General features: G+C 33.4%; 1 protein-coding gene across 2 annotated transcripts in view; it reads left to right on the top strand.

The window, feature by feature from the left end:
• LOC118198632 (uncharacterized) overlaps positions 1-17,003 on the top strand; it is a 121,416-nt gene extending 104,413 nt beyond the window's left edge. For both annotated transcript variants that reach the window (XM_085809405.1, XM_085809404.1), the window contains one exon: positions 514-17,003. In XM_085809405.1, coding sequence (XP_085665531.1) covers positions 514-636 — 123 coding nt within the window. In that variant the 3' untranslated portion in view covers positions 637-17,003. The remainder of the gene's footprint in view (positions 1-513) is intronic.
• Positions 17,004-27,920: the final 10,917 nt, after the last annotated feature.

Raw genomic sequence — 27,920 nt, 5'->3', positions numbered from 1 at the left:
TTTCTTTTGTGTTTTCTGCAACCGTTGTTTCAGACCTTCAGACTCCCATGAGTGTTGCAAGAAACATGTGTGTCTATTATAACTATTGAATGTTTATTTTGTTTGTATTATTTTAACCTATCTTCACACCAAATTTTATTAAAATCTGTCTAGTAGTTCTGGGGATCGTAGATCAAATATGAAAGTTCTCTTAATTTATTTCACCATTGTATATGACTGTATTTTGCAGTACACACAGTTCATTTCAGATTATTTCTTTAAGAGGGTTTTTTTTTTTTTTTTTTTTTTTTTTTTTTTTTTTTAATTTTTAGACATATTAACTGTGCTTGTTTGCATAGTTTAAGTAATAGGTAATTATTATTGGTAGATCTAAAAAGATACTCTTTTCTCATTAAAAATAGTTTTGTAAGCTAGTAGTTTGAAAATTTAAATTTATTTAGCCTGCTCTTTTTTAGCTCATTATTGTGTAATTTGAGAGTGAAAATAGTATTTAACAATTTCCTCTTTTCTTAGGATCGTGGACTTGTTTATGAAGTTTTGGCAACTCCATCAGAGGCGGATATTTTCTTGCATCTTGATATACCATTCAGAGTACCAGAAATACGTGACCGTCCTCTAACTCTAGAAGCAACTTAAGATCTCTTGGTCTTTTGATGCATCTCACCATTTTTAAAATGGATTTTATAAATGAATGTTAAGGAATTAATGTTATGATTTTTATGTATTGTAATAATTGTAACTGTATTTGTTGATAGATGGTGGTAAGGATTATATTTCTGTGTTGCTTTTGTGCTATTTGTGATATTGTTATTGTTGCTAATTGCTCATTCTTTTAATAGTTTGTTAGATAATGGTAAATTTTAAAGCTGTACATCATTTTTTAAGCAAATGTTGTAATAAAAACTGAAGGGATGAAACATTAGGCAACTTAACAAATAGTGTACAGCTGCTCTAATGTGTTTAGTGAGATTTCCCTCCTGTTCGAGAGATTCGTTCAATAGAATTTCAGTAGTATAACTAGAAATCAAGATTGTTCATAATCCAGTTCTATGTCTGTGTTCACCTGAGTGCTGCAGTAACGTGCTGTACAGATCTTTACTGTATGGAAAAATAGCATTAATGGAAGAAAGGGATCTGCATTGAGATGTTTCATATGTCAGAGGAGATTCTAGTTGCTCTCGTGCACTTCAAAAGAACATACTCATGCTACAGTAAAGTAACTAGTAACTTGCACGATTGATATTGAGAGACTGGATCTATATTGTAATCTGGTTTCTGCTACTTGCAAATTCCACCCCTTTTCTCAAAACAGCTTGAGGATGTTCTGTGGCTCATTCAAAGTGCATAATTTAAAACTATGGTGTAAGCAGTTGTGCTTTGGAGAGGGAACCTCAAGTTTCAAATACCATAAAATTCAGAATATGCTGAATAATCTATCGACTGATAGTTTTTAGTAACATTATTAAATTAAGATGGGTATTGGTTAATTCTTTACGTGCTTTTTGTGGTGGCCGTTTTTGTGTAGTCCTGTTCTTCCGCCATATGTGGATGGTTAATTTTTCTCATGCATCTGATTATCAGGAGTCTGTATTTGCTACCATTCATAAAAATATGATAGCATTTGTCATCTTAGTATGCTTCACAGTTCTAAAGTCTGTTGCTGTTTAATGAGAATAAATATGTATATGACTAATATATGTCAAACTAATAATGAAGCACATTTGTCAAGACTCATAAGGATTGCATCATGCATTTATAATTTAGTTCCAACAATTTGCATGACAAAGAGCAGCTAGAAGTTAAAACTAAAGCTGCTTTAATGCTTTGACACTTCAGATTTTTTGTTTTCCCCTTCAATTATGTATTAGAATCTGTGCAATTTATATACCATCATTGTAAAAGAATTTGAGCTATGAAAACTTTGACTTGATTATTTAATCTTGGCAAAGCAGACTAGGGTTAGAATATTTTAAAATCACTGTCATTTCTTAATACATTTTGAGTGAACAATCTGATTTTCATTCTGAGGGATTTGACAAAGCTGAATTATGGTGGGACCAACATTCTGCTACATTAATATATGTAGTAAAACTGTTAATCTATATTTTATACAGTATGCTTAACTGCATATTTGAGCTATTCTGCCTATACCTTTTATTCTGAGAAAATAATGAAACTTGATTCTTTTAATAAATAAAATTCACACTATATGTTTTAGAATATATGAATGCTGTACTGAGTAACTTGATAGTGTAAATAAAATTGGTATAATTACTCAATTGAAAAATTAGGTGATGTTAGTAGAAAATCAAATTTTCATACCATGTTCTTTTGCAACTTAAATTTGGGCTGTATTAATGCATGACATACTTGAAAACTTACCTTAGTGTTAACGTATGAATATTTAGATGAAAAAATTTCAGTATAAGTTGAAAACAGTGTATTATTTTGCATTTATAAATTTATGTAAGGCTTATATATGTTTTGTGATTAGTCATTTAATCTTGTATCAAATTATTATCATCTATGGAAGTACCATATTTGAAAACTTGATCTGTGGCATGATATGTTTAGAACAGAAATAACATTACAGTGCCCACCACTTATGAAACTCACTGGTTAATGATTGCATTCAGATTTCCAGGAACCAAACGAAATGTATCCTAATCAATAGCCAAAATGCAGTGTTAATGTACGGTAATGTTAAGAAGAATGCCGTTTATTAAATACATCTTCACCACTTATAATACTGAGTTTGGCAAAAAGAGTGATCATTCTGTGTGAAAATAGCTTACTTATTTATACCTATTAAAACATTTCATGGTTCACCTGTTTAACATATTATGAACCATGGTTTTTATTGTATAATTATGTAATGCTTCAGTAAAATAGGTTTGAATGAAATTTTCCTATTTCCATCCTTATATTTTGGATACACCGTTTTCAGAGTTTTTCTTATCCACACTGGACTTAAGTAAGTAGCATTTTCTTATCTTAAGGTTAACAAACACAACCCTCTAAGGGCATTGTAAATGAGTGAGGGTTTCTTCTGGAATACCAATTGATAAGGGGTGGAACTGCTATTTCAGTGTCCCATCTTTTAAAGTTTGCATATTCAGAATCGTTCTTTTCTGGTAGAATATTATGTTCAGAAAAGTTCATGAAATGCGTCTTAATATTATTGTACATTAACATCTTTGAATGCAAAGGAAGTAATAACTGAAAAAAAAAGAGCAAATATTGGTCATGCTTAATCATGAAGTGACAGATAGACTAAAGAGACAAAGGGCTCTCTTTCTGCTGGCTAAAATTTATTGTGTGCTTAACTCATAAAATGATAAATGTGCCAAGTGAAAAGATGTAAGTCTAAAAGAAGAAAATAAATAGATAAAAGATTTTGGATATTCTTCATAATTATAGCCAGAGAACAACTACCTTTAAATTAGGAATTTTCCAAAACAGCATGATGAAATTTACTTAAACAAGGAATTATAATCAATGAAAAACTAATAAAAATGAAAATCTCTTAAGAAAGTAAATGCTTTTCTAGAGTAGCTTGAAGTTGTAAAACTATAAAGTGTTTTTGTTTTTAGAGCTTTTTCTACTAACTAAATGCTAGGAGAGAATTTTGTGTCAAATGGCAGATAGCTCACAAGTTAAGAGAAAGGGAAATCCAACATTGCTCATCAGAAACTTGTATGGTGGGAAGAAAGGTGATTATCATCATGTGGCTGGTATTGGGATAAAAGACATTTTACTTAGACTGTTAAATGAGAGAAAACCGTGCAAAATTGATGCATACGAAACTGGGCTGCGTTATAGAACATTATCAGAATGTACATTACCATTTAAAAATCAAACAACAGCTAGCGTAACAATTAAAGGAATGAATTACTGTGTTATTAACATGCAGTATGAATCCAACAATTAAGAAAACCTTCATGTTTGAATGGAGTAAAAATTTTACCTCTAACTTAACTATAGCAACAAGAGTATGTTTACTGATTTTCTTATGAAGTGGGACAGCTGTCTGAAAAATAGAAAAATAACTTGACTAAGGTAATTGTGCAACACACACACCTCTGGTACAGTTTCTAACATCCAGCCTTTAGTCCAGGGTGTTATAGAATAAGTGACAGACTGGAGAAAATTGATAAACAGAATTAAATTTTGTGAAAATGCAAACATTATGAAGGACATTAGTACATTGATAGCCCTGCTACAGACCATATATGTTATAATTAATGCAAGGGGTAAAACTTTTAAAATCTGTTAAAAACTGTTTTTGAATATGTGGCTTTTATGTAGAAAAATCTTGAGGTAAATTCCAAGCTATAGCTAATGACATCAGTGAAAATTCATTTTTATAATATATGTTATTCTAAAAAATATTGAGACCGTGTAAAAATTGACTGTAAAAAATTAAAAGAATTGCAGAAACTAACAGTGAAAGTTATATGGAAAAATTGATATGCCAGCATCGATAGAATATAGAAAAGCACCATAAATTCTAAGAAAAACTCTTGAACTGAAAGGTTATAGGGTATTTCTCCCACCTTCTTGCAATGCCTTTGTGGTGTGGTGGTCTGCACGCTGGGCATGTATTCCAGAGATCCGTGGTTCAATTCCCGGCGAAGGCGTTGCTAATTTTTCATCTTGCCTGCTTCCAAAAATACCTAATGTCTCTACAAGGTATTGATCAAAAAAGTGACCAGCTGCTTTACAAAATTTAGAATACAGTTGAAAACTGTTCTTGAACAATAGGACTCAAACAGATAGAATAGTTGTTTGCAATAAATTAAATATGATCAAGAACATAAATATATAAATATTTTTATAAAAACTAAAAATTGAATTTCAAAAATGCATAAATAATTTAATTTAAAATTATTTAAGGATCAGTTATTGAATTAGTTGTTAGTTAATACTTTATTCTAAAGTTTAAAACTAATGTCACAGTTTGCAATATACAAACTGTTGTCTATTAAACGTAGCTGCTTAATAAACTGAAATATGTTTGGAACAGAGGTGATTTTAATAAGTGGCTTGTACTGTGTTTATTTTTAGCATTTATTGGAAAGGTTGAAGTTCAAAAATTTGGTCATGCTGTATTTTGCTAGATTTCTCTCTCTCTCTCTCTCTCTCTTTTTTTTTTTTTTTTTTAAGAAATACTTAACTTTTTGTTACAACATGCATGCAAGTTTCTGATTATATGGATGGCATATCCAGAAAGTTTCAACTGTATTCAAGGCCAATGGGGTACTACTGATTTTCTGTATGTAATATGGATTTTCAGTTAAAATACTAAAAATAAGGAAGAACTGCTTATTGTTTGGCCTCTTACCATAATTTATACTGCAGCCAAATTTGAGGCCATAAGGAATCACATCTCTGCAGTTTGAATGGCCATATCCTGTTGAATGGAAGTCATCTAGAAATTTATTTTGGTGCATTTGTTTTAGATTATTGATACTTTTGGCCCTGCTTTAAAGTAAAAGTTATTATTGATTAAATTACATTATCAGTTGAGAAAGTTCAAATTACCCATTAAATTAAACCAAAATCTGTTATGTATGTTTTTTTGTAATGTTTCAATTACATATGATCAGTGAGATAAATGAATAAAATCATATAGATGAGTAAGATCTGCAATAAAACTGATTACTTTTAGCAGTAATGTTGCTAAAATATGGGAGAAAAATATTAAAGCAATTTTTTTTATTATTTTCTTTTATTATTGTAAAATAGAATTTGCAGAATGGAATAATGGAACTTACATTTTCTAGCTGGTTAGTTCTGAAATGATTTTCACTAGTGTTGTATGCAGAGCCCCTTAATGTTTGTGAACTATGTTTTTCAAATTTATTTTATGTGATAAATGATTTATATCCACTCATTATGAAATGTGAGTACATCTTTTTTGGAATATTACAGATTTTGTTGAAAGTGATTCAGTTTCATCATGTCTGCTTATAACAAACTGTGACATAAAATTGTAATATGTAGCATTTATTGCAACAAAAAGTAAAAATATTATTAAAAATAGACACTAGATTTTTACAAGCTTATGTAATTAAACCCCAGGCTAATTGAATTATGTTTGTAGTTGATTACTTGCCATTTCTAAAGAATATTTGAAGTGTTAATTGTAGCTCATAAAATTGAGTGAAAAATCATATTTTTATTTTTTTATCATTTTTAATTCTCTTTTCATCTGGGGCTACTCTGCATCATGTATTTTATTTCATTGACACATGGAAAATACCATTTTGTAAGTTATCAGAACTCTAAAAATTTTAAGATCTGAACGAAATAATTTCACCTGCATTAGTCACTTGATTCAAACAATTGTTTTGATTTTGTTTGTGGCTTATCCCACCTGATCAACAGTAACATCAGATCAGGTCTCTGATATCAAAGTATGTCCATGAAATTCGTCGTGGCAAGGAGTCAAGATTGTGGCTGTCATTGGCAAGAGCCTTTAGCTCTATGTAGGTGACAGTATAAGTTTGCTCAGATACACCCCAAATTTTAAAGGAGAGCACTTAGGGAGTGATGGGTCCAAAGATCTCCTAGCAACAACCTCTCAAGAGAACTGTCAGGCTGCTGCAGATTTTGTGTGCTCCCATGTCACAGAGACCCTATGCATTCAGAAATGTCCATGTCTTCTCTGGGATTAAAACCTGGGCCCTTTGGTACAGCAGTCAGGGTCATTTTAACCACTATTCTTGTTGAGTGACATTTAAACAATTGAAAACAGTATACCACAAAATTGAGAAAATGTATGTTTATGTAAAATTTACTATTTAAAATAATATTTGCATGGGCAATATTGTGCTGTATAACATTTGGACTGAATGACAGCTTTCATTTTGGCATGGAATATGCAGTGTTTTTCATAAATCTTTTGACATATTTTATCCATCTCCATGTACTGCATCTCTTTTAAGCCTTCCTTGGTTACATGGGTTTTATTTGTTGCATGATGATCTTGTGCAGCCTCTTCTTTGGTTACTTGGGCTTTACTTGTTGCTTGATGATCTTGTGCAGCCTTCTTTAGAACTACATCACAAATTTTTTGTTTTGTCAATGTCTGAAAAATGGAGAGGTGTCTGGAGTTACCTTTATTGCAGTTTAGAAAACACAGCTGTACATTTTTTAAATCATTTAATACTTTGAAAATTAAATGATGTAAAGCTTGAATGAAAATTTATACAGTTGGAGAAGGATATGTGACTCCTAGCCACATTTCTGGGCTTCTCTTTTTTTTTTTTTTTCTCTTTGAGGCTTTTTTTTCATATATCAAAGTATATTTCCCTGTTTATAATGCAATCACAGACACCAAGTTTCTGTTTTTTACGCTTTTTAGCTTTAGATTTGTCTAGGTTGTCATACCAAATCAGTCAAGTACAGAATTATTGTGCTTTAATGGAGGATTTAGTTTAATATTAGCTTCTGCAAAAGATAATGATAAGCATCATTTTGAGTATTGTTAAGTTTGCTGTCTATGAAAATAATGTTTTCAGAAATTTTGGGTCTTAATATGGTTTCTGTTAGAGCTCAATCTTTTTTATTCTATTGGCTATGCTTATAAAAGTTTTTTAGAGCTATGCAACTGCTGTATCTAGCGTTTGCTGGATTTTGGAGACAGTTTTCTTTATTTTTGCTTATGCCCACAGTATAATTTTTAGCACATCAATGTGGAGACTTCTGAATATCAAAAATTATTTGCTGTCTCAAAATCTGTTTATCTTTTGTTAGAGCTGTAGGCCAGTTCTTTTGAACTTCTAAATTACTCTATAGATGCAAATCGGGCTTCATTGTACAGATCATGCTGTTTCCTATACAGGATGTTCTTTTGCCATTTGGTTCATAAAATTTCAGATTTATTTGTCTCCCTTTGTCCCTGCCTTTCTGGAGCTCACTTTGGACATCGTGGAAAATGCAGATGCAAACTCTCTTATGTAACATTAAGTTTGAAAATAATTTATCAGTGTGTTAATTCTAAAACAAAATGTGATAGTTAAAGTGGAGTTTCATTTTCAAGCACTTACGCATTTCCTTGATACTACTTTATTAATTCCTAAAAATGCATCCATCACAAATTAAAAAATGCATAAAACTGTTTTTATTTAAATGTAATGCATCATGTTCATTGTTTTTATAAATATGAAATTAGAATAAAAAATTCTTAACAGTATGAAAGACCTCCAAAATCTATTTGCAAGGTACTTGCTCAGTTTTGTGAGTCACTCCATTTTTGTTTGTAAAATGGCTATTATATATTGTTTACCTAATCTGAAAACTGAAACAGCTGTTTTACTTTGCCATTTGTTGAAGCTTATGCTACTTCTGTGTTGTTTCTTGTTTTACTTTCCAAGTAATTTATGTTGAATTGACATTATTATTTTATGTGTATTGGAGTGATTAAAAGTTTTTGATTGCTGTTATGAATAATTTAATTCTGACAAATTAGTTTGATGTGTCATAGACATTCTTGCTAAGTTCTTAAATTTTTAAAAATTTCCTTTCCAGACTAAATTCTTGCATTTTGTTTTTGTTTTGCTATTACCTAAGAATATTTACTTAAATTTTAAGAGTACTGCATCTCAAATATTTGAATTGCTTTAAAAATCAGTCTTGAAATTAGTGCTAGAATGTATTGCATTTTTCCTGAAGAATCATATTTGTACCTTATGTGCTAAAATCATAAATAGAAGAGTGTCCTGATTGTTATAATTCCAAAGGGATAAAGTTTTTGTATATTATGCCAAAATTTGATCTGATATTCTATTTGACTTCATTAATACAGGAATGTGTAAAAACTCACTTTTAAAGTATTAAAAGAATTGCAGAAACTAACAGCAAAAGTTATATGGAAAAAGAAGTTACCAGCAGTTTAACAGAATTTGGAATATGATTGAAAACCTGTTGTTGACTAATAGGAATTTAATAGATAGGATAGTTGTTTGTAAGAGATCAAATTTCATCATGAGCATAATTATAAAAATATGTCTATAAAAAATTAAAAAATAAATTTCAAAATTACATAAATGGTTTAATTTTTGGAGTAATTTTAAATTGTAATTAAAAAGTATTAATTATTGAATTAGTTGTTTAACTAACAACTAGTTCAATAAAGTTTAAAACTGATATTACAGTTTGCTATACACAAATCATTGTCTATTAAAACTTGCATTTCTCCATGTGTAGTAACTGAAATTCTTGTGTCTGCATGTGTAAGAGTTTGTGAATTACTAATGTAATAAGAGTTATATAAATCAATTATGGATAAACTAGTCCTTTATATTTTAAAATATATTGCGAGTAAGATAAATAATTATTTTAATAGAACATAATGGGTTATGCATTTAGTTACAGTCATATTTTTATGGTGACATGTTACAATCATTCATTTGCAGCACTTACCAGTACAGTACAAAGTCTCTAATCTGGACGTCCATTATCCAGAATGATCTATAATTCGGACCTCAAAGCCACAAACTTACGCATGCGCGTAAAGCATTTATGCATGCGTGTTTGATGCGCGCGTCCGCTATGCATGCGCATAAAGCCAGTAAAGCGTTTACCCATGCGCGCTTCCGATAGTGAAGAAGGTAACAGGAAACATTATTGAAAACGAAAAAATTTCAATTGACAAGTTAGTCGGTATTCTCGACACAGCAATTACAGTACTTGAACAGTAGAACTTTGTAACTGAACAAGAAATTATGTCTGTTCATAGAATTAAAGAGAAAGTATTAGCACAAAAAACGAAGCAACTTAAACAACTTACATTGATAGAAATGTTTACTAAAGTAAACAAATAAATATTAAGCTTTTTTTTTTTTTTTTTTTTTGTAAATATTGATACCCTTTAGATCATAATTGCTCTTTATTTCATAAATTACGGTTTCATATTTTTAATTGTATAATTTCTGCATGCCATCTTACCAGATTTAAATTGATGATCTATAATCCAGAAAAACCCTAATCTGGAATCGCCAAAGTCCCGACGAGTCCGTATTACGGACTTTGTACTGTATCTTATTCCAGATCATCTGGAACAGGTATGTATGCTCAAGCATGCCATCCAACCTTACAGCAACAATGGGGATGCTTATAATTCAATTTATCCACAATTAAACTTTCAGAATACTGGTATTATACAGACAAACAATATCAGTAATGTAGAATAATATCAAACTGAGGCTGGTAGACAAATATAAGAAATTTAAATTTGTTTGAAATCTTAAGAAACTCAATAAAAGTCCAAAATTCTGTTCATCAGGCTTTCAACATAAGGAAAATAATGAAAGTGAATTGTCATTAAGTGATTGAACCAAAAACAAGATGGCATAAATATGCAAAAACTTCTTTTTTTTTTTTTTTTTTTTTTTTTAAGGACTGTCAGCTTTATTTTAATACATACAATATCTATTCTTCAGTTCCTTTATGTAAGTGCAGATCATGTGACATGATTAATTTACATATAGATAGTTCCTCCCTTTTTAAGATTACCTACTTAATTTTTGTATTTTGCTTGTTATATGTTCATATTATACTGTGCCACATATTACTGAGATAATTGTAACTCATTTTTCTTAAGTATTGCCTTATTGATTCTTTTCCAAAGCTGCATTTTGTTGTTAATTTTTACAAGAGATGGTTCTGCTACAACTGACTTTAAAAAATGAATTGTAAGGGAACGAGCAGGTGCTGAAATCTCTTTATTGTCATCCAGGTACACTGACAATAGCATTAATAGAAAAAGAGTTCAGAGCACTTTTGACAGCTAAAGCCCTGTCTTAGCTATAACTTTGTTGCTGTGGGTGAAATTGCCAATGAAATGTTTTAAAATAACATTTCTGGAACTTGACTGCTGTCTTCCCAAAGACTAGTAGTAGTAGAGTAGATTTCCATTAGGATCTCTGTTATGAGAAAATCTTTGAGAGGTATTTGTCCTGTTGCTTATTAACTAATTCTTTTATTTCTTTGTTTATCCCAGTAAAGTCAGCAATGTGAATCAAATAAGTGTTTACATCATTTCCTTTTTTAATGGTAGAATGTTTTAGAGTCACTATCAGTGATTTTGGTAGGTTAAAATGTCCAAGCGTTTTGCACAAGATAAAGGAATGTGCAAGCAATTTTCATGAGTGATACATTTTTTCTGGTATCAATTTTTCATTAAAAAGAACATGAGCCATTTCCTTCTGAATTAACTCTTTGTGTAATATATGATATATGATATGATCACATGTGCAAAATTATTGGTGCTGTAATTTACCATTTGATAAATCAGTTCTTCGGAGTTTTTATGGTTATACAATGCTAATGTCATGTGCTAGATCTGGGAAAAAAAATTCATTCCAGTTGCATCAGTAAGCATTTAGCAGATAAACAAACAAACTGTTTGATAATGGTGCCTGGCTTTGAGCCAGCAAGATAAGCCAAAGGGTTAAACATGAAGCAAATCAGTATAAAATCGGTGACAATTTCTTGAATAATTTTTAGATAGCCTTTGACAAGATTGCTATTATTTGCTCCTATTATTGATGTCCTGCTATGGTGATAAGCATATGTTCTTTCCATTTGGCAAGTGATTTTTTATTGTGTTACAAAAGTTAAATTTCATCATTCTTTAAAAATAGAGATTAAATAATGTCCAGGTTCTTGTTAGTATCCAGTGCTAGCTCTTAGCTCTATTCTCTAAGGAAAATACTTAAAACAGTAAGTACTTTTCATGGAAAATAGATTGTTTTGATGTTGCATCTTTTTTTTTGCTTTTTCTGAAAAGCAGTTGTTAATTTGTGTTTTGCTTTCTAATTGCATTTTGAAATGATATATACTTGAAGGCTTTTAAAAAAGTGTAAAACTAAATACATATTGGGGTAGATTTGTGTTTCCAATAAATCGAATAAGGTAAGCTTTTGGATGTGCCAGTTTTGATGAGATATTTCTTATGTGCCCACTACGAAGGAAGTTTCAGTGAGTCAGTTGCTCTGAATCATGCTAATGATGTTTTAGAGAAAGTAGTTGGCACATAATATGTTGAATGGACCCTGAAGAAAATTTCGGAATTGTGTGACAAACTGCTCTGTATCCAAAAAAAAAAAAAAAAAAAAAAAGCAATGATGATTTAAAGATCATATAAAAATTAGGTTTCATTAGATATAAAATTTGACTAATATTTATTCAAATGTAATATGGAACCAGTGTGCCTTAACTGATATTTTCCTGATGTAAAACATCTTTTAGAAATTGGTATTTAGTGGCTTAATACTTCTTGCTGTCTTTTGCCAACATTTGTATATTCTCCCTAAAAATTGTATTATTGATATCTTGTATAATTTGGAATTTGCGGGGGGTAGGGAATTAATGTAATAGGGTGTGCAAAATGTTTTTCTCATTGACTTTTATGTGGTAAGAATCCATATAAATATAAGTTTTGCATATTTTTAATTAAAACTGTGTAGTCTGAAAGTTTTATCTTATTCCATTTTTTAATCTGGAAACAGGAGTCTACAATCAATTATTCAAGTTATTTAGCCATGCAGTCTTTCTGAAACACTTTTTTCATACCTATATGTGCATATATATATAAATGTTTATACACACATGCAAATATATTATCAAGCATTGTTTCAGCAGCTATGTCACGACTGTTTCTGAATTATCTTGTAAGATAGTTATGAAAATTATTAATAGGTGTATTTTTTTCCGTATTCCATATATCCCTTTTCTCGTTAAAGTGTATCTTTTAATAGTTCCTGTTTTATATTTATATTGGAATATGTATGTTACCCCATTCAGATTTTGTCACTTAGGCCTAAATAAATTGTGTTTATGTAGCTTCAAAATATTTACTAAAAACTGTAGTGAAATGTTTATATATTGCGTAGATCAACTAATATTTTGTAAGTGTAAAATTAAATGTATATGTACTTATTCACTCCACCTTACGAATGAGTTGCATTCTGTAAGACCATTCATACCATGAAAATTTGTTCAAAAAATGTTATTGGGTTCACTATGCATAACTCCTAACGATTTTTATGAGGTAAGTGCTATAAACACTATCAAAGAAAGAATTAAAATTTCTAAAACAAATAAATGATGCATTTTAAATAAATGCTTTATAAATAAACAAATAATAAATAAATAATTTCTGTATTATACGGTACATACCTTGGATTGTCATCTTTGAGGTATGTGTGAATGGAGGAAAAAGGAATTAACATCTGACTTGCCCTCAGAAGGCAAATCAACAAGTGAAGGGGACATTTCTGATGAGGATGCTCATGATAGGTGGACGGCTAGTTTAGTTACGGCAAAACATGCAAGGGCTATCTGCCTAAGGAAAAGAATACATTCCTGGAGTACTTTCTAAGAAAACTCGTTCATATCTGTTTTTAAACATAGAGAAAAACATGAAGATATCCATTCAGACAGCCAGCCCATTTGTCTGGAGTTGAACCTGAGGCAAAGCACTTGTGCTGAGCACCTTGATTATTCGACCACTGATAAACCTGAAAAGTGGAAAGAGTTGGCATGATAGATGGGTTTGAAACACTGATTTCTGAAATATCTTTCTTAAATAAATGACTAAACTTGTCTGAACTTTTTTTTTTTTTGTAAGACAGGAAGATCACTGTATATTATTGTTAGCGGCAGGCTTAAGCAAACGTCATAGAATTTGGATCTTGGTTTTCTTAAAAAGAATAAGGCTGTCTTCATGCTTGTAAAATGCACCTGCCATTAACTTTGTATTGAACTTTTTAGTTGGGGTAGGTTCTTCCTCCGCCTGTCAGTGTTGCCCTTCAAGATGCATCAGGTCTTCTTTTGCCGATTCTTCTCCATGGGAGTCTAGCTATTCTTTGAAATACATCTCCTGTAGGTTTAAATCATGTTTCCAGATAATATAGACAAACCCACAAGGACTTTCTTTCTTTTATTACCTTTATTGAAACTGCGATAGTCATGAACAAGGTATGTCCACATAATTTTGTAAATGCCATTCATGTGTACTTTTATCTCCCCATGCATCATGTTCTGCATAAATATTGCAGTTCAAACGAGTATCAGGTTTTTTTGTCAATGTTAAGTGCCTGTGATATGTATTGCTTGCATAATATTTTTTAAATTGGCAATCTCATCTTAGTCCATTGGTTTTAAAATCAGTGTTGTATTAGGTAGTAGAAACACAGCATTGTAATGGAAGTCATTTAAATCTTACATATGGCTAGGTGATCGAAGATCAGGAGAATCTTGAAAAGAGTCGCTTTCTGTTAAAAGAACAGTTTCGCCTATAGAATGAAATGGCATTAGAACCTCAGATATTGCATATGCCACCCAAGCCTTCCGATTCATCAATTCTGACAGGATGGGATGTTTTTCAATGCCCTTGGATTTGGAGCATGATAAACTAATTCAGGCTTCAGTTTAGAATTTCCAGCAAGGAAGTCAGTTTAACCTTTCATACTTTAAAAATTAAACATCCTCTTTTCTTCTTGACTGACGTAGATTTCTCTGAAATTTTGTTATTGAAAAGACCTGTCTCATCCACATTAAATATTTGCTGCGCATTATAGCCACCAGCTGATATAATTTCCTTGGAATCCGGCGCATTCCTTTGAATTTTTCAACGGCAACTATATCATCATATAAGCTTCTTCTCTTACAGCAAGCAATCAGAGCGTTTCTTCAATCGACTAAGACCCATAACTGGCACTGAACGTTTAATCATCAGAAGTTGAGCCACATTTTGCTCATATATCTTCAAATAAAAGCTTCGCCTTTTCTTAAATGATAGTAAGATAGAGAAGCTTATGATTTTGAGTTTCATGCTGTATCCTTTTCAAAAGAGGTTTTTCTGTCTTCTCCATCACATTACGTTTTTTTCGACCTGATAAGTATCGGCTACTTTGACACGTTTCACTTTTGACACGTTTATTTTTGCTCTGTCATGATCAGCATTTGATTTTGCCTCTTCACCAATCATTTTTAAGTTATTTATTTGCAAATATTTCATGATTAAAAACAAAGAGTGTGACTGAAAGCAATGTAAAGAAAACATGGTTCGTGTTGCTTTCACTGTCTTAGTGCAGAAAGCATCATGTAGCTTAGTTTGCTGCATTCCATTTATTTATTTTCATTTTGAATCTGAACAAATTTCATACTTTGAGAACAGGTTTGTTTGTATCTGTGAAAGTTCGTAAGGTGGGGGGACTGTCTGTATATGTAATTATGCATGAATTATTGTTTATTAAAGATGCAAGATGAAAAAGTTCTGTGAACAAACAGTATTGCAGTTTAATTACTTGAATGATTTTCCACAATTAGATAAATAAAGCAGTTATCTTTCCCTACAATTTTAATTATTATGGTAAAGTAGTTAGTTCTGCATTTAAATTGAATCTTTTTCATGTTTTTGCTTATTTAATTTCTACAGTTTTTAACTTCTGATATTAACTATGTTTTCATTAAAGCCAACATTGTATTTTAATTAAGTTTTATTATTTAAAGCTGCAGTATTAATTTTGTTCCTATAAATAAAATTTAACCAACTTTGTTGTCTAAATGGTTCAGTTTTTGAGGATCTCATGCAACTTCTCTATATGGAAAGCATACTTCATATTTGATGTTTTATATACTGGTTTATCCTTCTATAACGAAATGTTTGTTGTAATGTGTGTATGTGTGTAAGAATCCAGTGGTATGCAGTGACTGTTTCAACAACTAAGCTGCGAAAAAAAAGTATGTCATCTAGAATTTTGAGTGAATTATGTGCACATAATTCATTTTTAAATAAATGTTAAAATAAAAAATGTTTTTATTTGACAGGTAATATCTACATATTTAACCCATTTTATCCCACTGTCCTATTTAAAGAACAGCTGAAACATAGCATGTGGAAATTAGCATTCGCTTGGTGCGAATATTTTGCCAGCTGGAATATGTAGGGATATGTATTAGCATCTGCTAGCGTCTCGCCCCCCTCCACCTTCATTTGGACAGTTTACGTATTCATCGCATTAGTGGGCGTGGTTTGTATCATCTCTTTGCAGTTGCAGAATTCGTTTTCAGTTTACTTTGGACACTCGGCTGGGCATTTTGTATGTGAAAGTACTCTTACATTATCATCCTGGTGGTTAAAGAAAGGTATATTGTTATTAGGTGAGTTTTAGCGCATTGTTTTCTAACTGTTCTCTAAATAGGACAATGGGACGATAAGTATGCATTTGACGAATTCTTTCTCTCTTTATAAACAAGAGTAAAAAAAAAAAAAAAAAAAAAAATCTAGTGTTTCACCCCTGCTGAGTTATGTCAGTGCAAAGGTTTCTACATATGATAGTTACAATGTATTTTTTTCATATAAATTGGAATTGACTGCATGAAGAGATGAAGCTTTTTCTAGTTATCTAAGATGCTGAATTTGCATTCAGTAGTTTTAATATACAAGTATAACTCGCATGTGTCTTTGACTTAAAAATATAAGAAGAGGCATTAAGTGAAATGAATGCAAACAGGTTATATCGAAATTTGAACGCTAGCTTAATTTTTTATCCAGTCTTTAATTGCAGTTACGTGAAGTGTATTTGAAAAAAAATTGTAGATGTTCTTAGTTGACTCTCAGTATTTAATAGCCGATTTCATGCTATGTTAAATAGTAAGAAAGCTAAATAGTATTTATGTATACTATTATCTTTAAATAAAGCATTGTTTTGCTGACTTCCTTTCACTGCATACCACTTAAGGATTAAATGCATTTATTATTCAATTGATAGGTTCTTTATGTTTATATTATTGGTAAAACTGAGCATAATACTGTATGTTAAAATTGGCAGTTTCAATATGCTTATGTAATTGACTGTGCACTTTATATTTCACTAAATTTATCTTAGAAATTTTATCTTCATGTGCCTATGGCTACTAAAAAAAATGTGTGGTGAATGTGAGATTGATGTATAAGTATGAGATATTATTAAAGTGGATGTAAGCAATGTGAGGTTTCGTCTTAAAGTCAGTGCGCCTCATATTTCGGATCAATGAAACTGGGACACTAAAATTTTAATAGTAATTTGACCGGCAAAGTATGAAACGCCGGCATTGTATAGAATGCCTAAGCATTGTATATAATGCCGGACGTTTTTGAGGCGAAGTATGAGAATTATTACATACTTCCCCTAGGCATTTTATATAATACCTAAGCATTCTATAGAATGGGAAGTGTGAAATAAGGTCTTGATAAGGCTAATATATATAAATGACGTGCATTCCTCGAAAATACAAATGTTATTCTGGAAAGAAAGAAAAAAAAAAAGAGTGTGTCATTAAAAAATTATTCAAAATACGCAAAGAAAAAAAGTTGTACAAAACAAAATTTATGTCTTTCTTATTAAGAGAAACAAAATTTTCGTATAAAAAATAAGAAATTAAAATTAACCTGCTTTTTGCAACATGGTAGGCGTCAATGACATTTTGAAATCCATTTTTCATGCAAAGACATTTCATATTTTGGGACTTTCTTTTACACATACATTTGAAGATTCCTTGTTCGCTGACACTGGACAGCAATTCCAACTGACCAGAGAGGAATTCCTTGGTCCTGAATATTTTCAGTGCGAAGCAAGTTCTTGGGTATAAAGTGAATTGTGATCTCGCATATACTTGTTTTAAAATTCCTTCAGAAGATTCAGGTATGTAGAAACCATCCTCAATCACACTAATTACAAATGCCAATGTATTGTGGGAACCACCTCGACCCTTGTCGACATGAGGAATAGGAACTCGCACAGTAGTTTCCAAAGAAGCAGAAGGATTTTTTTTTTTTTTTTTTTTTTTTTTCGAATTCATTTTTTCGGCTTGTATTTACAGACTGATTTTAAAATTTATTTTACCTTGAATAGCATTTTCAGTTTTGAAACAAATGGTGCAAAAAATATCAATTTAATCGTCTGTACTAGCATGGCCACAGAAGGTATGAAATTCTTTGACGATGCCTTTTGCATGCAAGTGTATCACTCATTTGCTTTAAACACGCACAACAGATAGCAGAAACAGAAATATCTTCGATAAATATGTCATTATCATGCTGGTTTTATCCACCATCGACTATTAATTTTATGATTCGAAATGAGTCGGAGATGCATTTCATACTTTGCCGGTTTCTCATTTGGCATTCTATAGAATGCTTAGGAAATGTGCGAAATGTGAATCGTTTCATACACTGCCGCCTAGTTTCAGACATTATGTACAATGCTTAGGCATTCTATAGAATGCCGAATTTAAAACTTTGCCGGTAACAGTAACAGTGTTTCTTTTTCTTTGTAATTATGCAATACACTGTCCCAAATGCGGACGTCCAGTAACCGAACTATCAGCAATTGTTTTGCTGGTTCCACTTATCCCCAAAAAGAGAGAAAGGGTAAGATTCTGAGAGCAGCGTTTCGTTTTAACATACTCATAATACTTCACCATGCGCAACGCTCATTATTTTTGATAATAAAGCGTGTGAAAGAATTCTTAACTTCGTGCCTTAAATAAAACACTTCCATGTTGTAGAAACACTCGTTTATTAGCAAAAATTTATGTGGCCAATAATTTGGTTCCATAACCGCCTTTTTGCGCGACATGTAACTCAAACCGAAAATCAAAAAGCAACGAAAAATGAAACTCAAACCGAAAAAAAAAGTTCATCTCTGATTTTACATCTACTGAATAATTTATACACCTGATACCAAACTGATAAATTATTTTTTATTATCTTGCTTTTATCACCACAAGACACTGCTCATACGTTCCTTCGTTCTGGACTGGTATCGCGCAGAATCGCAATGTTTCCGACTCTCTAAAATAGAGCCACAAGGGCGCATAACGTGAAACAGTCTGGGCCGTAGAATTCAAAGAGGTTGGAGAAGATGATGGGGAGGGAGGTGACCATGCGAGCAAATCATGAAAAAAAATATCGAGAAGCTTGACAGCGTGGAGTGAGGAGGTCATAACAATTAATACAGTAAAAACTAAAAATTATGTGCTAGAAAGGTGAAATAAACATACAATACGCAACAAAATAAATATGCAATGTATATACAGGATAAAATACAATTTACAAAGTATAAATTAAAAAGACATGTAAATACGAAATAATAGCTCAAGAAAGTTTAAGTTGGGAAATTGGAATCTCGGATGAGGTGAACCGCATGCGGTCGTAAAGAATAATCCTCATTTAGAACCTCGTAATCAAACATAAAAATTACTAATATGGTCAGTTGAGCACTTTACTTGAGAAATTTTTATTTATTCTGTGAAGAAAATCTTCGACACTCTCAATCTTGAGATCTTAATGCATGCAACATATCGTTTCGAACATAAAAGTGGGTATTCGTAAATGCCGCTAAGAATTTATTCTGTATGATTTAAAAAATCGCAGTGTCCTTTTTTAGTAGCAGCCGACCAGGCCGGCGAGGCGTAGGAGAAGATGGGTCTTATCATGGTTGCGTAAATGTGTTTTTTCTTATTAGATCAAGTTTAGAAAATTTTCCTAATAATGAAGTTAAATTGGTAATGACGACCACAGACTTCCTTTTAATATTTTTAATGTGGTGATTCCATGTAAATGTTCTATTTAGAACTACATGTAGCCTTCTGTACAATTGAAATTTTTTCATTAAATAGGTAGAGCTTTTGTGAAAATTGAGTGTTAGGGCATCTACGACGAATTATCAAAAAATGCGACTTTTGCGCATTAATTACAATTCTCCAGTTTTGACACCACTGCTCAAGATTCGGCATAATTTCTTCCAATTTTTTTGGATCACATGATTCGGCTTTCTTAATTTAACAGCTAAAGCCGTGTCATTTGCATAACAGCCTAGAAAGTTATTGTGATCAATATGCGACTTAAAAAGAACTGCAGTTAAAAAGATAAATTATTGGGCTTAATATTGACCCCTGGGGGGACGCCAGTTTCTTAATTGCCTCTTATCCGAAGAGTAATTTCCGATATAAAAATAGAAGGTTCTGTTTTGGATGAAAGACGCAATGAGTAGGCTAATTTATCTACTTAAGTTCAACTGAATGAGTTTAAAAATTAGCCCTTGATGCCAGACGTGGTGAAAGCTTCCGCCACGTCTGATATGAGTAAGGCGACACATAGCTTATTGTAGAAGACACTTCCAATGAACTCCGTCAGTCGAAAACGTTTTTTCATAGCGGAAAGAAAACGTCTAAAACCAAATTGTTCCGCTGGGAGTATGTCGAGATACGGCTGCAGCGTCGTAAGAACATTTTTTTCATAAATTTTGCCCAATCCCGTAAGAAGACTAATGGTCCTGTAACCTTCTGGTTTAGTTAAATTTTTACCAGGCTTAGGTAATAAAATGACTTTTTCCATGCACTCGAAAAGTAGGAATTTTCCAGGCAGGCATTCAGTATGCTAGTATTACTTAGTAATTACATTCAGAAGAAGATTCTTAGTGGACAAATTAGAAATTGCATCGTCCCCAGGGGATTTCCGATTAAGTCGCTTAATATTCTTAATTTAATTAGGACATATGCAATCAGCCTTCTGACAGTAGACGCTTCGAGCCATTCATTAATAAAATGATGCACATTATGAACAAAAAACAAAATTGAAGTGGCATGGATTGTCGGTTTGGCATAAATTGTTTTTTCTGAGTACTCAGCTAATACAGTTGTTCTATCCCTGTTATTAAGTGCAGGTTTTCCATCAGAATAAATAGGACTAATAACTGTGAGCATACGTTTCACACTTCGAGCAAAAAGCCAGTAGGAATCTTTAGTACTATTAAAATTGAAAATTTTGCCCTCTCATTTTTCTCTTCTGTAAATACTGATATCTTTTTTAATTGCTCTGTTCAGGGCGTTCAATTCCTTTTTTAAGCTGGGGTCTCAGGTAAGGCTTCAACGTTTTCGTAACCTGTTACGTAGTTTAATGTTGACCTGCTATGTACTTTAATTTTAGGGGGAGGTTTTCCCCTATATTAGGGCTGAATAGCAGCATAATATTCAGCGGGAATTGTGCAAGTACAGTTTGAAGCGCAGAGTTGATTTTATTCGTAAGAAGATCGGTGGCAGTATCTACATCACTGGCACTGAAATATAAGGCGGATCATTGGAGAGAAGAGCATTAAAAAATCCTCAGTCTGTAATTTTAAGTCTCATTATGCATCCCCAATCATGTATAGCGGCCACTAGCGGACTTTATGATAATAGCCGTGAATTTAAAAGTTTTCGGATATCGCAAACAAAAGGTTAAATTTTCCAATTAACTTTCTCACCGTAAAAATACTTTCTGGTGGCTTCAGTGGGTTTCTCTTCTGTTTTTGTCAGATTCGGAAATTCAGCACTGTTCAATTCTCGGGGGTGGGGGGAGGCTTTTTCTCCTGAGTTTCTTGATTTTTCAAATTTATCTTGATAATCTTTGCATCCTCTGTAACTACTTGCATTTCCTTCGCCTCAGAAATGCACGTTGCAAAGATGCTGCATATGTCCGTAGGCCTGGCAGTGGTAGCACTGCGTTGGCCGCTTCTTCGGTAAGAATTTCTCTATGTGAATATTGACAGTGAACATATATTCAGGTTGAGGACAGCATTGCCTTTTTACTTTCCTTGAGCTCGAGAAAGAAAATTAGAAGTTTTTCGATGACTCCTTGTCTGGATCTTGTGAACTGCTTCACCTTAACAATCGGGAAATTCCTTCTTTCTAGATCATTGAAGATAGCTTCCTCAGAGACGGTTTCAGGCATATTTTTATCACTACTCTGACGTTCCGTTCTTTTGAGAGTTGGTAGGAATAATATGGGATATTCCTTTCATCTAACTTTTTAGCCATATTTCTGAAATCATCACTGTTTTTTACATGAACGAAAACACAATCAGTTTTCATATTTATTTCTTATTCTTCTGTGCAGAATTGCCGGAAAAGTTCATCTACTTTTAGTCAAAGAGTGGATAATTGCGGGAAAAACAATGGGCTGGGGCTTCTTCTTCTGGGTGGCTCCTCCTTCCTCATTTGCATCAGTAACGTTTTCAAGACTTTGGAATCGGTTTTCATGCGATAACTCCATCGGAACAGGGTTTTTAGGGGCTTTTGCTGGATTCTTAGGAAACTTCCATTCGTTTCCACTCTTTTTTTCTTGAGAAGTTTCTTTATTTTCTCTGGGCTTTTTTGGATTCATCTGCTTGGAGTTTGGCTTGATAGTGACGTTGATTCCGTAGGCTTTATCAACTTAATCACTTCGTCAACTTTTCCTTGGTCAGTCATTTTAGAGGCAAGTACGTTTCTTTTTTCAGATTCAGGATACACTTTTGAAGTCGAAGTCCTTTTTTACGTTTCTTTTTTTTTTTTTTTTTAGGTCTAGTCGTATCGTCAGTAGAGGATTTCAAAAATTCAATCCGACAGGGCGGATTCGGCCGGGACTTCGTTGAGCGTTCAGAATCAGCGTAATCGCTGAATTCATCATCTTCTATCGATCCAGGTGTTCTAAAGAAGGACATTTTATGCGTTACCCGAAGGTAACATTCCAGGATTTAGGCAATCAGAATCGTCAAACTTAGCGCTAACAGAACGACGTGCAACACGTTCAGCTGCTACTGCTTGAAAATAACATGACTGGAAAGCAGCCGGCAAAACGGTCGCATTTATACCCCACGGCAATAAAGCGAACGAGAAGATAGCATCATCTGTCGGCAAAAATACTAACGAAATTGAAAAGTTAATAGAACTTTAAAATCGTTAGAAAGGAGTGGATTGGACTTAAAGTCATTAACTAAACAAAATAAATCTTCGTGAATGTGAAAAATTTCAAGGTGATCTAATTCACTAACTGAAGAAGCTTTTTGAATAATTTTTCCAGACTCAAAGTCAAAAATATGATTAAATTTTCAACTGTGATTAGCTGTCGAGGACTTGTTAATTTCGCCTTTTCGGGCATAAGAGTTGTTCCTTGAAACGAAATTTTAACGCTCTTTCAGTTTGGCCGATATCTTTGAAACCACCCTAAGAGGATATGCTATAAATTATCCAAGAATTAAAGTCAAAAAGGGAACCTTAAGAATCGAACCATGGATTTTACTGATAGGCGAGAAAATGACTTGAAAGCGAACTGGAAAATCCGTGCAATATCTTTTAATAACTCATAGAAGGATGAAAGGGAAGCACGACAAGGCTATTAATGTTATTTCTAACAACGGAATGTCTTCTTTGATGGTAAGCTGAAAATTTTTTAAAGCCTTTATCAATGACCACGGGAGAAAATCCTAGGTCAGTGGCAACTGATTTTAAATAATTTAGCTCATTAGCGAGCAAAACTTTGAGAGCGCGAAATGCATAGCAGTAAAAAGAAGCCATTTTGAGCCACCCAGACGGTATAGTGGTTAGGAAAGCCTACTGCTCTACCGAAGGGCCTTGGTTCGAATCCCGGAAAAGGCATCAATGTTTGTAAATGTATAGTGCCCGTGCGGCATGAGGGCATTCTAAATATGCGGCGAGCCGAAAGTCCTCCCGAGAGGTTGTGGTAGATGGGTGGGAGACTCTCGAACCCGTCCCCCGCGGGGTTCTCTCTATCAAAATATGGGGCGGAGCTGAGGAAAGTCGTATTGTCATCTGTTTGGTGCTCAATACTCTTGCTAACGACAGCGCAATCGTGCACTCTTTGCCATAATGAATTTCGTGGAGCTGTTTTGATGCTACCGTAAGACAAGTCACAACAACAGAGATGCCATTCTTTTTGCTTAGCCGGGTGACATTACTTAGCATGGAGCGGTAAACAAGCAGAAAAGGGTGTACGGTAAAAATTGGTCCTAAAATCAGATTCATTGCGAATTATAAGAATATCAAGAAAGGTTATTCTCAGATTCAGTTTTAAGTGTGAGCTGGAACTATGCTTATATAAAGGGAGAGATGTTTAGATGTGTTTGTTAATCATTGTCCAGTTTTGCAGAAAAAGAGGAAATGAAAGCCGTTATTTTCATTTGTTTATTGTTTGCCATTCGCAGGTAAGGAGCTTTGATCAGTTCTTGACTTTATCATTTTTAGATTTAGAAACTAAAAAAGAAATGTAGAAGAGATTATGCGTTTAAAACGGTGAATTTCTATTAATATTTTAACAAATTTTATTCTTCCTTATATTACGCATGATGTTTGTGAAATTTTGCAGTTTTGTTCCTTCAGCGATTCTCAACCAGAGGAAAATTCGCTACTGGGAGGTAATTTTATAGTTTTAGGGAAAATGTGGTTAGTTTTTTACTTACTTGTTAAGTATTTAATTTTGTATTACGAATATAAAAAATTACCTTTATTCAAGTTTTCGTATTTATAAACATTTTCTACACTTTTCCTTATTTGATAAACAAAACACATTAAAAATAATCTAAGTTTAAATTATTATTTATTACATGTATTTTTCGGTTTATGGAAAGGAAGAGAGAGAATGATCGTCTAGCAATGGAGAAAAGGTAGGTTGGTTGATTTATTTAATTACGGCAAAGCACTCAAAAGCTATCTGAATGAGGGAAGGGATGCCTTCGTGGAGAACTTTCTAAGAGAAATAGTTCATATACACCTTACGCTTGGGGAAAACCACGAAAAGACCCATGCAGCCAACCCGTTAACCGGAATTCCGGCCGCAGACCAAACTACCAGTGTATAAGGTATTTCTCCCGCTTTCTTAGCATGCCTTCGTGGTGCAGTTCTCAGCATACTCGGCGCGTATCGAACTGTTCGTGTTTCGAGTCCCGGCGAGGGCACTGCTCATTTTTCACGTCTCCAGCATCCAAATAACCTAGTGCCTCTACAGTGGCGCCCGATCTAAAAAAGGTGGTGGATAATGATTCTCCACCACCAGGATTTGGCGATTGGGTTTCCTAATCCCCAGTTGCCTTTAAAAGGGGGTGTATATAAGGTATTTCTCCTGCCTTCGTGGTTTAGTGGTCAGTATACTTGGCGCGTACCGAGAGGTCCGTGATTCGAGTCCCGGTGAGCGTACTGCTCATTTTTCACGTCTTCAGCATCCAAATAAGCTAATGTCTCTACAAGTGTAGAGCGACTTTACCGCTTGTGGGCCAAGGGTGCATGGGACAAATAAAGTTGAAACCCACTGGTATAAACGAAAAGTCTACGGCTGAGGAAAAGAAGAATTAACCGTAAATTTTCAAGGCTGTAGAAAATATTAAATCCCAGAAACTACATTTTATGATTGCCGCTCTCGGCATGGTATTAGGGAAGAGCACTGGGCTAAGTTCGAATTCAGAAGAAGGCATGGATGTTCACATGGATCGTATAAAAACAGAGACTGTTGCCGTTTCTTTTCCGAGAAATTTTTGCAAGCCTTATGCGCAACCGACTCAATGGAAAAAATGCACAATTAAGTCACTTCTTTATTAAATCAGCGCAAATGTCAACATATCGTGTTAATTTATTATGAAATAACGTCAACGCCGGTATTGTGCTCTTACAGTAGGGCACTGCTATTTTGAACAGCTATTTCAAATATACAAGCTAGTAGTCTGTATCTTCAGTAACTAGGGGTTGATACTTAAATTAGAAACACTGCGATAAGAGTTTAGCTCAACACGGTTTCAAATGATTAACTAAAATACTGTTGCGTGCGTACGGGTTCATAATGGATAAAATGCACAGAGAACCGATGATAGCTTGATAAAATTTATTTTCTCATAAGAAACACTTTATAGTTTCTTGAACTTTCACAACAGTACTCGTACAACCCTTCTCAGTACAAAAGAGCACAATCAGTAGCCATCACTTCAAACTGCTAGTAACGTTAAACAAAGCACAACGCAAAGCGCATTTAAAAAGAGAAATTCGCGCGATCTCTCAATACTCCGAAATCTGCTCTGAATTAAAAACTGAGAGCTCATGCTCTCATCGGGTTTATACAGTTTTCCACCAGCCGCTTAGAAATCTCCAGTATCTTTCATTTCTTAAAATTACTGTACTTACATACGTATATACAAAATTCGCAACATTGTCTCTTTCTCAAGAACTGCACGACCTGGGCAGTACAAGAAGCTGTGCTTACAACTAAATCACTTAAATCATTACAATAATATCGGGATCCATAACAACACCTTGTCACTTTCGTTTAATCGATGTCCTATAGTGTCGTATCGTATCTTCGTCTTCTACGTCGTCAAACAAAGTGGCTCTCATGCAAAACTGTGCGTCACTTCAAACCGCGCCTGGAGATCTTGAATGTACTCCTCAGGCGGTTCTATCATTAGAAAACCAATTACTCATCTATAAGGCAATGTTGCGTCCTGTTATTACCTACCTCTGACCCGTCTGGGATTCCGTATGCAAAACCACATTTCATAGATTGCAAGTCAATCAAAATGTTACTCTCCGATAAATTGCAAGAGCACGCTGGTTTTACCGAAACGTAAAAATTCACGAAGAACTTGGCATTAAGCCAGTTGCAAATTATATAGCGAGGATTGGCAAAAAATCCTTTAACAAAATTTCCATTGTTAGCCATCCTTCTATTCCACTGTTAAATTATGACCCACATCATATAAATAACAGAAAACGGCCTGATGCTCTTCATAGAAATTTAGATTGATTGCTTTTATTTATTATATAGAAATGGTTTGCGTCTTGTCCCCCATGATCAGTTTGCTTTTTGTAACTGTTCCAATTACTGTTGTATCTTACTGCAAGCATATGTACAGCCGTCCACCGGCTGCTTGTCTGTTTGTTACTTTGTATATTAGTCTTATTTTCTTTACTATAAAGCCTTACTTTTCGGTTGCTCTGGTACTCTCCTTTCTTTCGACCAATAACTAGGCTTCCATTAGTCAATAGCTAAACTTCCTGTGACACGTGATTCATCCCACTACACACGTTATTCTTCCATCATACGTGCTTCGAGTCTGATGACGATACTTTGATACTTTTTAATAGGCCTGAGTCAGCAGGAACTTTATCCTGCTTTTACAAGCACCTCAAATAACCCCGACTTGGGGAAACTTCACGTTATTTATATCATAAACAAAACCTTTAGTAGGAAATTCCAGAGACAAGAGGTAGAATGGCCCTGCCTAGTGTGTTGTGAGATAGCACGAGGACTGTATGTGAGTATTATGAACAGATGTGTTAAGTGGGATTTCTATGACGGTGGGTAGTATATGAACGTAAATTTATATCTATTTCAAGAAGATCATACCGAAAGTTGTCAGAATAATTAATATCCTCGGTTGGTGACGGCTTTATTATAAAAGTTACTGTTAAGTTTGTTAATGAAAGTCGCCAAATCTTGGAATTTGAGGTTCCTCTGCAATTGTTCATTTTGAACGAACCGAGGAGCTCCAATAATTTTACGCAAATAATCATTCTGAAAAATCTGTAGTTTGTGGATATCAGTCTTACAGGCAGTGCTCCAAGAAGGAGACGCATATATGAGGATGGGTCTTAAATATAGAGGTATAAATACGTTTTCTACGGGCTAGCCCTAATGAGGATGAGGCGTCGATTAATGCTTTGAGTTTTTTTGAAAGGCCGATTGCCTTTCCCATAGACATGGATATGTGTCCTTTCTATGTAAGACAGCCGTTGAAGGGACTCCCAAATAGGTGGTCTGACTGACTTTTTCGATAAAGAAAGTCAGATCTTCATCGATGGTTTTTCGTCTGTGACGTCCTATAAGGAGTAATTTTGATTTTGATTTTGATACCTAAAGGAAGACAAGTAGTAAAGAAAGTTATTAACGCTTGCCTGGTGTGTAAAAAGTTTGCAGTGAAGCCCGCCAAACAGTTAACGGGTCAGTTACCCAGAGATCGTGTAGTCCAAAGTAATCCTTTCACAGTTGTAGGCATCGACTTAACGGGAGCAGTTACTATTAGAGAAAAAGCGGATAACCACAAAAAGGTGTACATAGCCTT

The sequence above is a fragment of the Stegodyphus dumicola genome, chromosome X2, assembly GCF_044657685.1.
Source record: "Stegodyphus dumicola isolate Sdum_Otavi_A_Nest chromosome X2, ASM4465768v1".
Lineage (NCBI taxonomy): Eukaryota > Metazoa > Arthropoda > Arachnida > Araneae > Eresidae > Stegodyphus > Stegodyphus dumicola.
The sequence above is the reverse complement of the archived record's forward strand: the minus strand, read 5'-3'. Positions and strand labels throughout refer to the sequence as shown.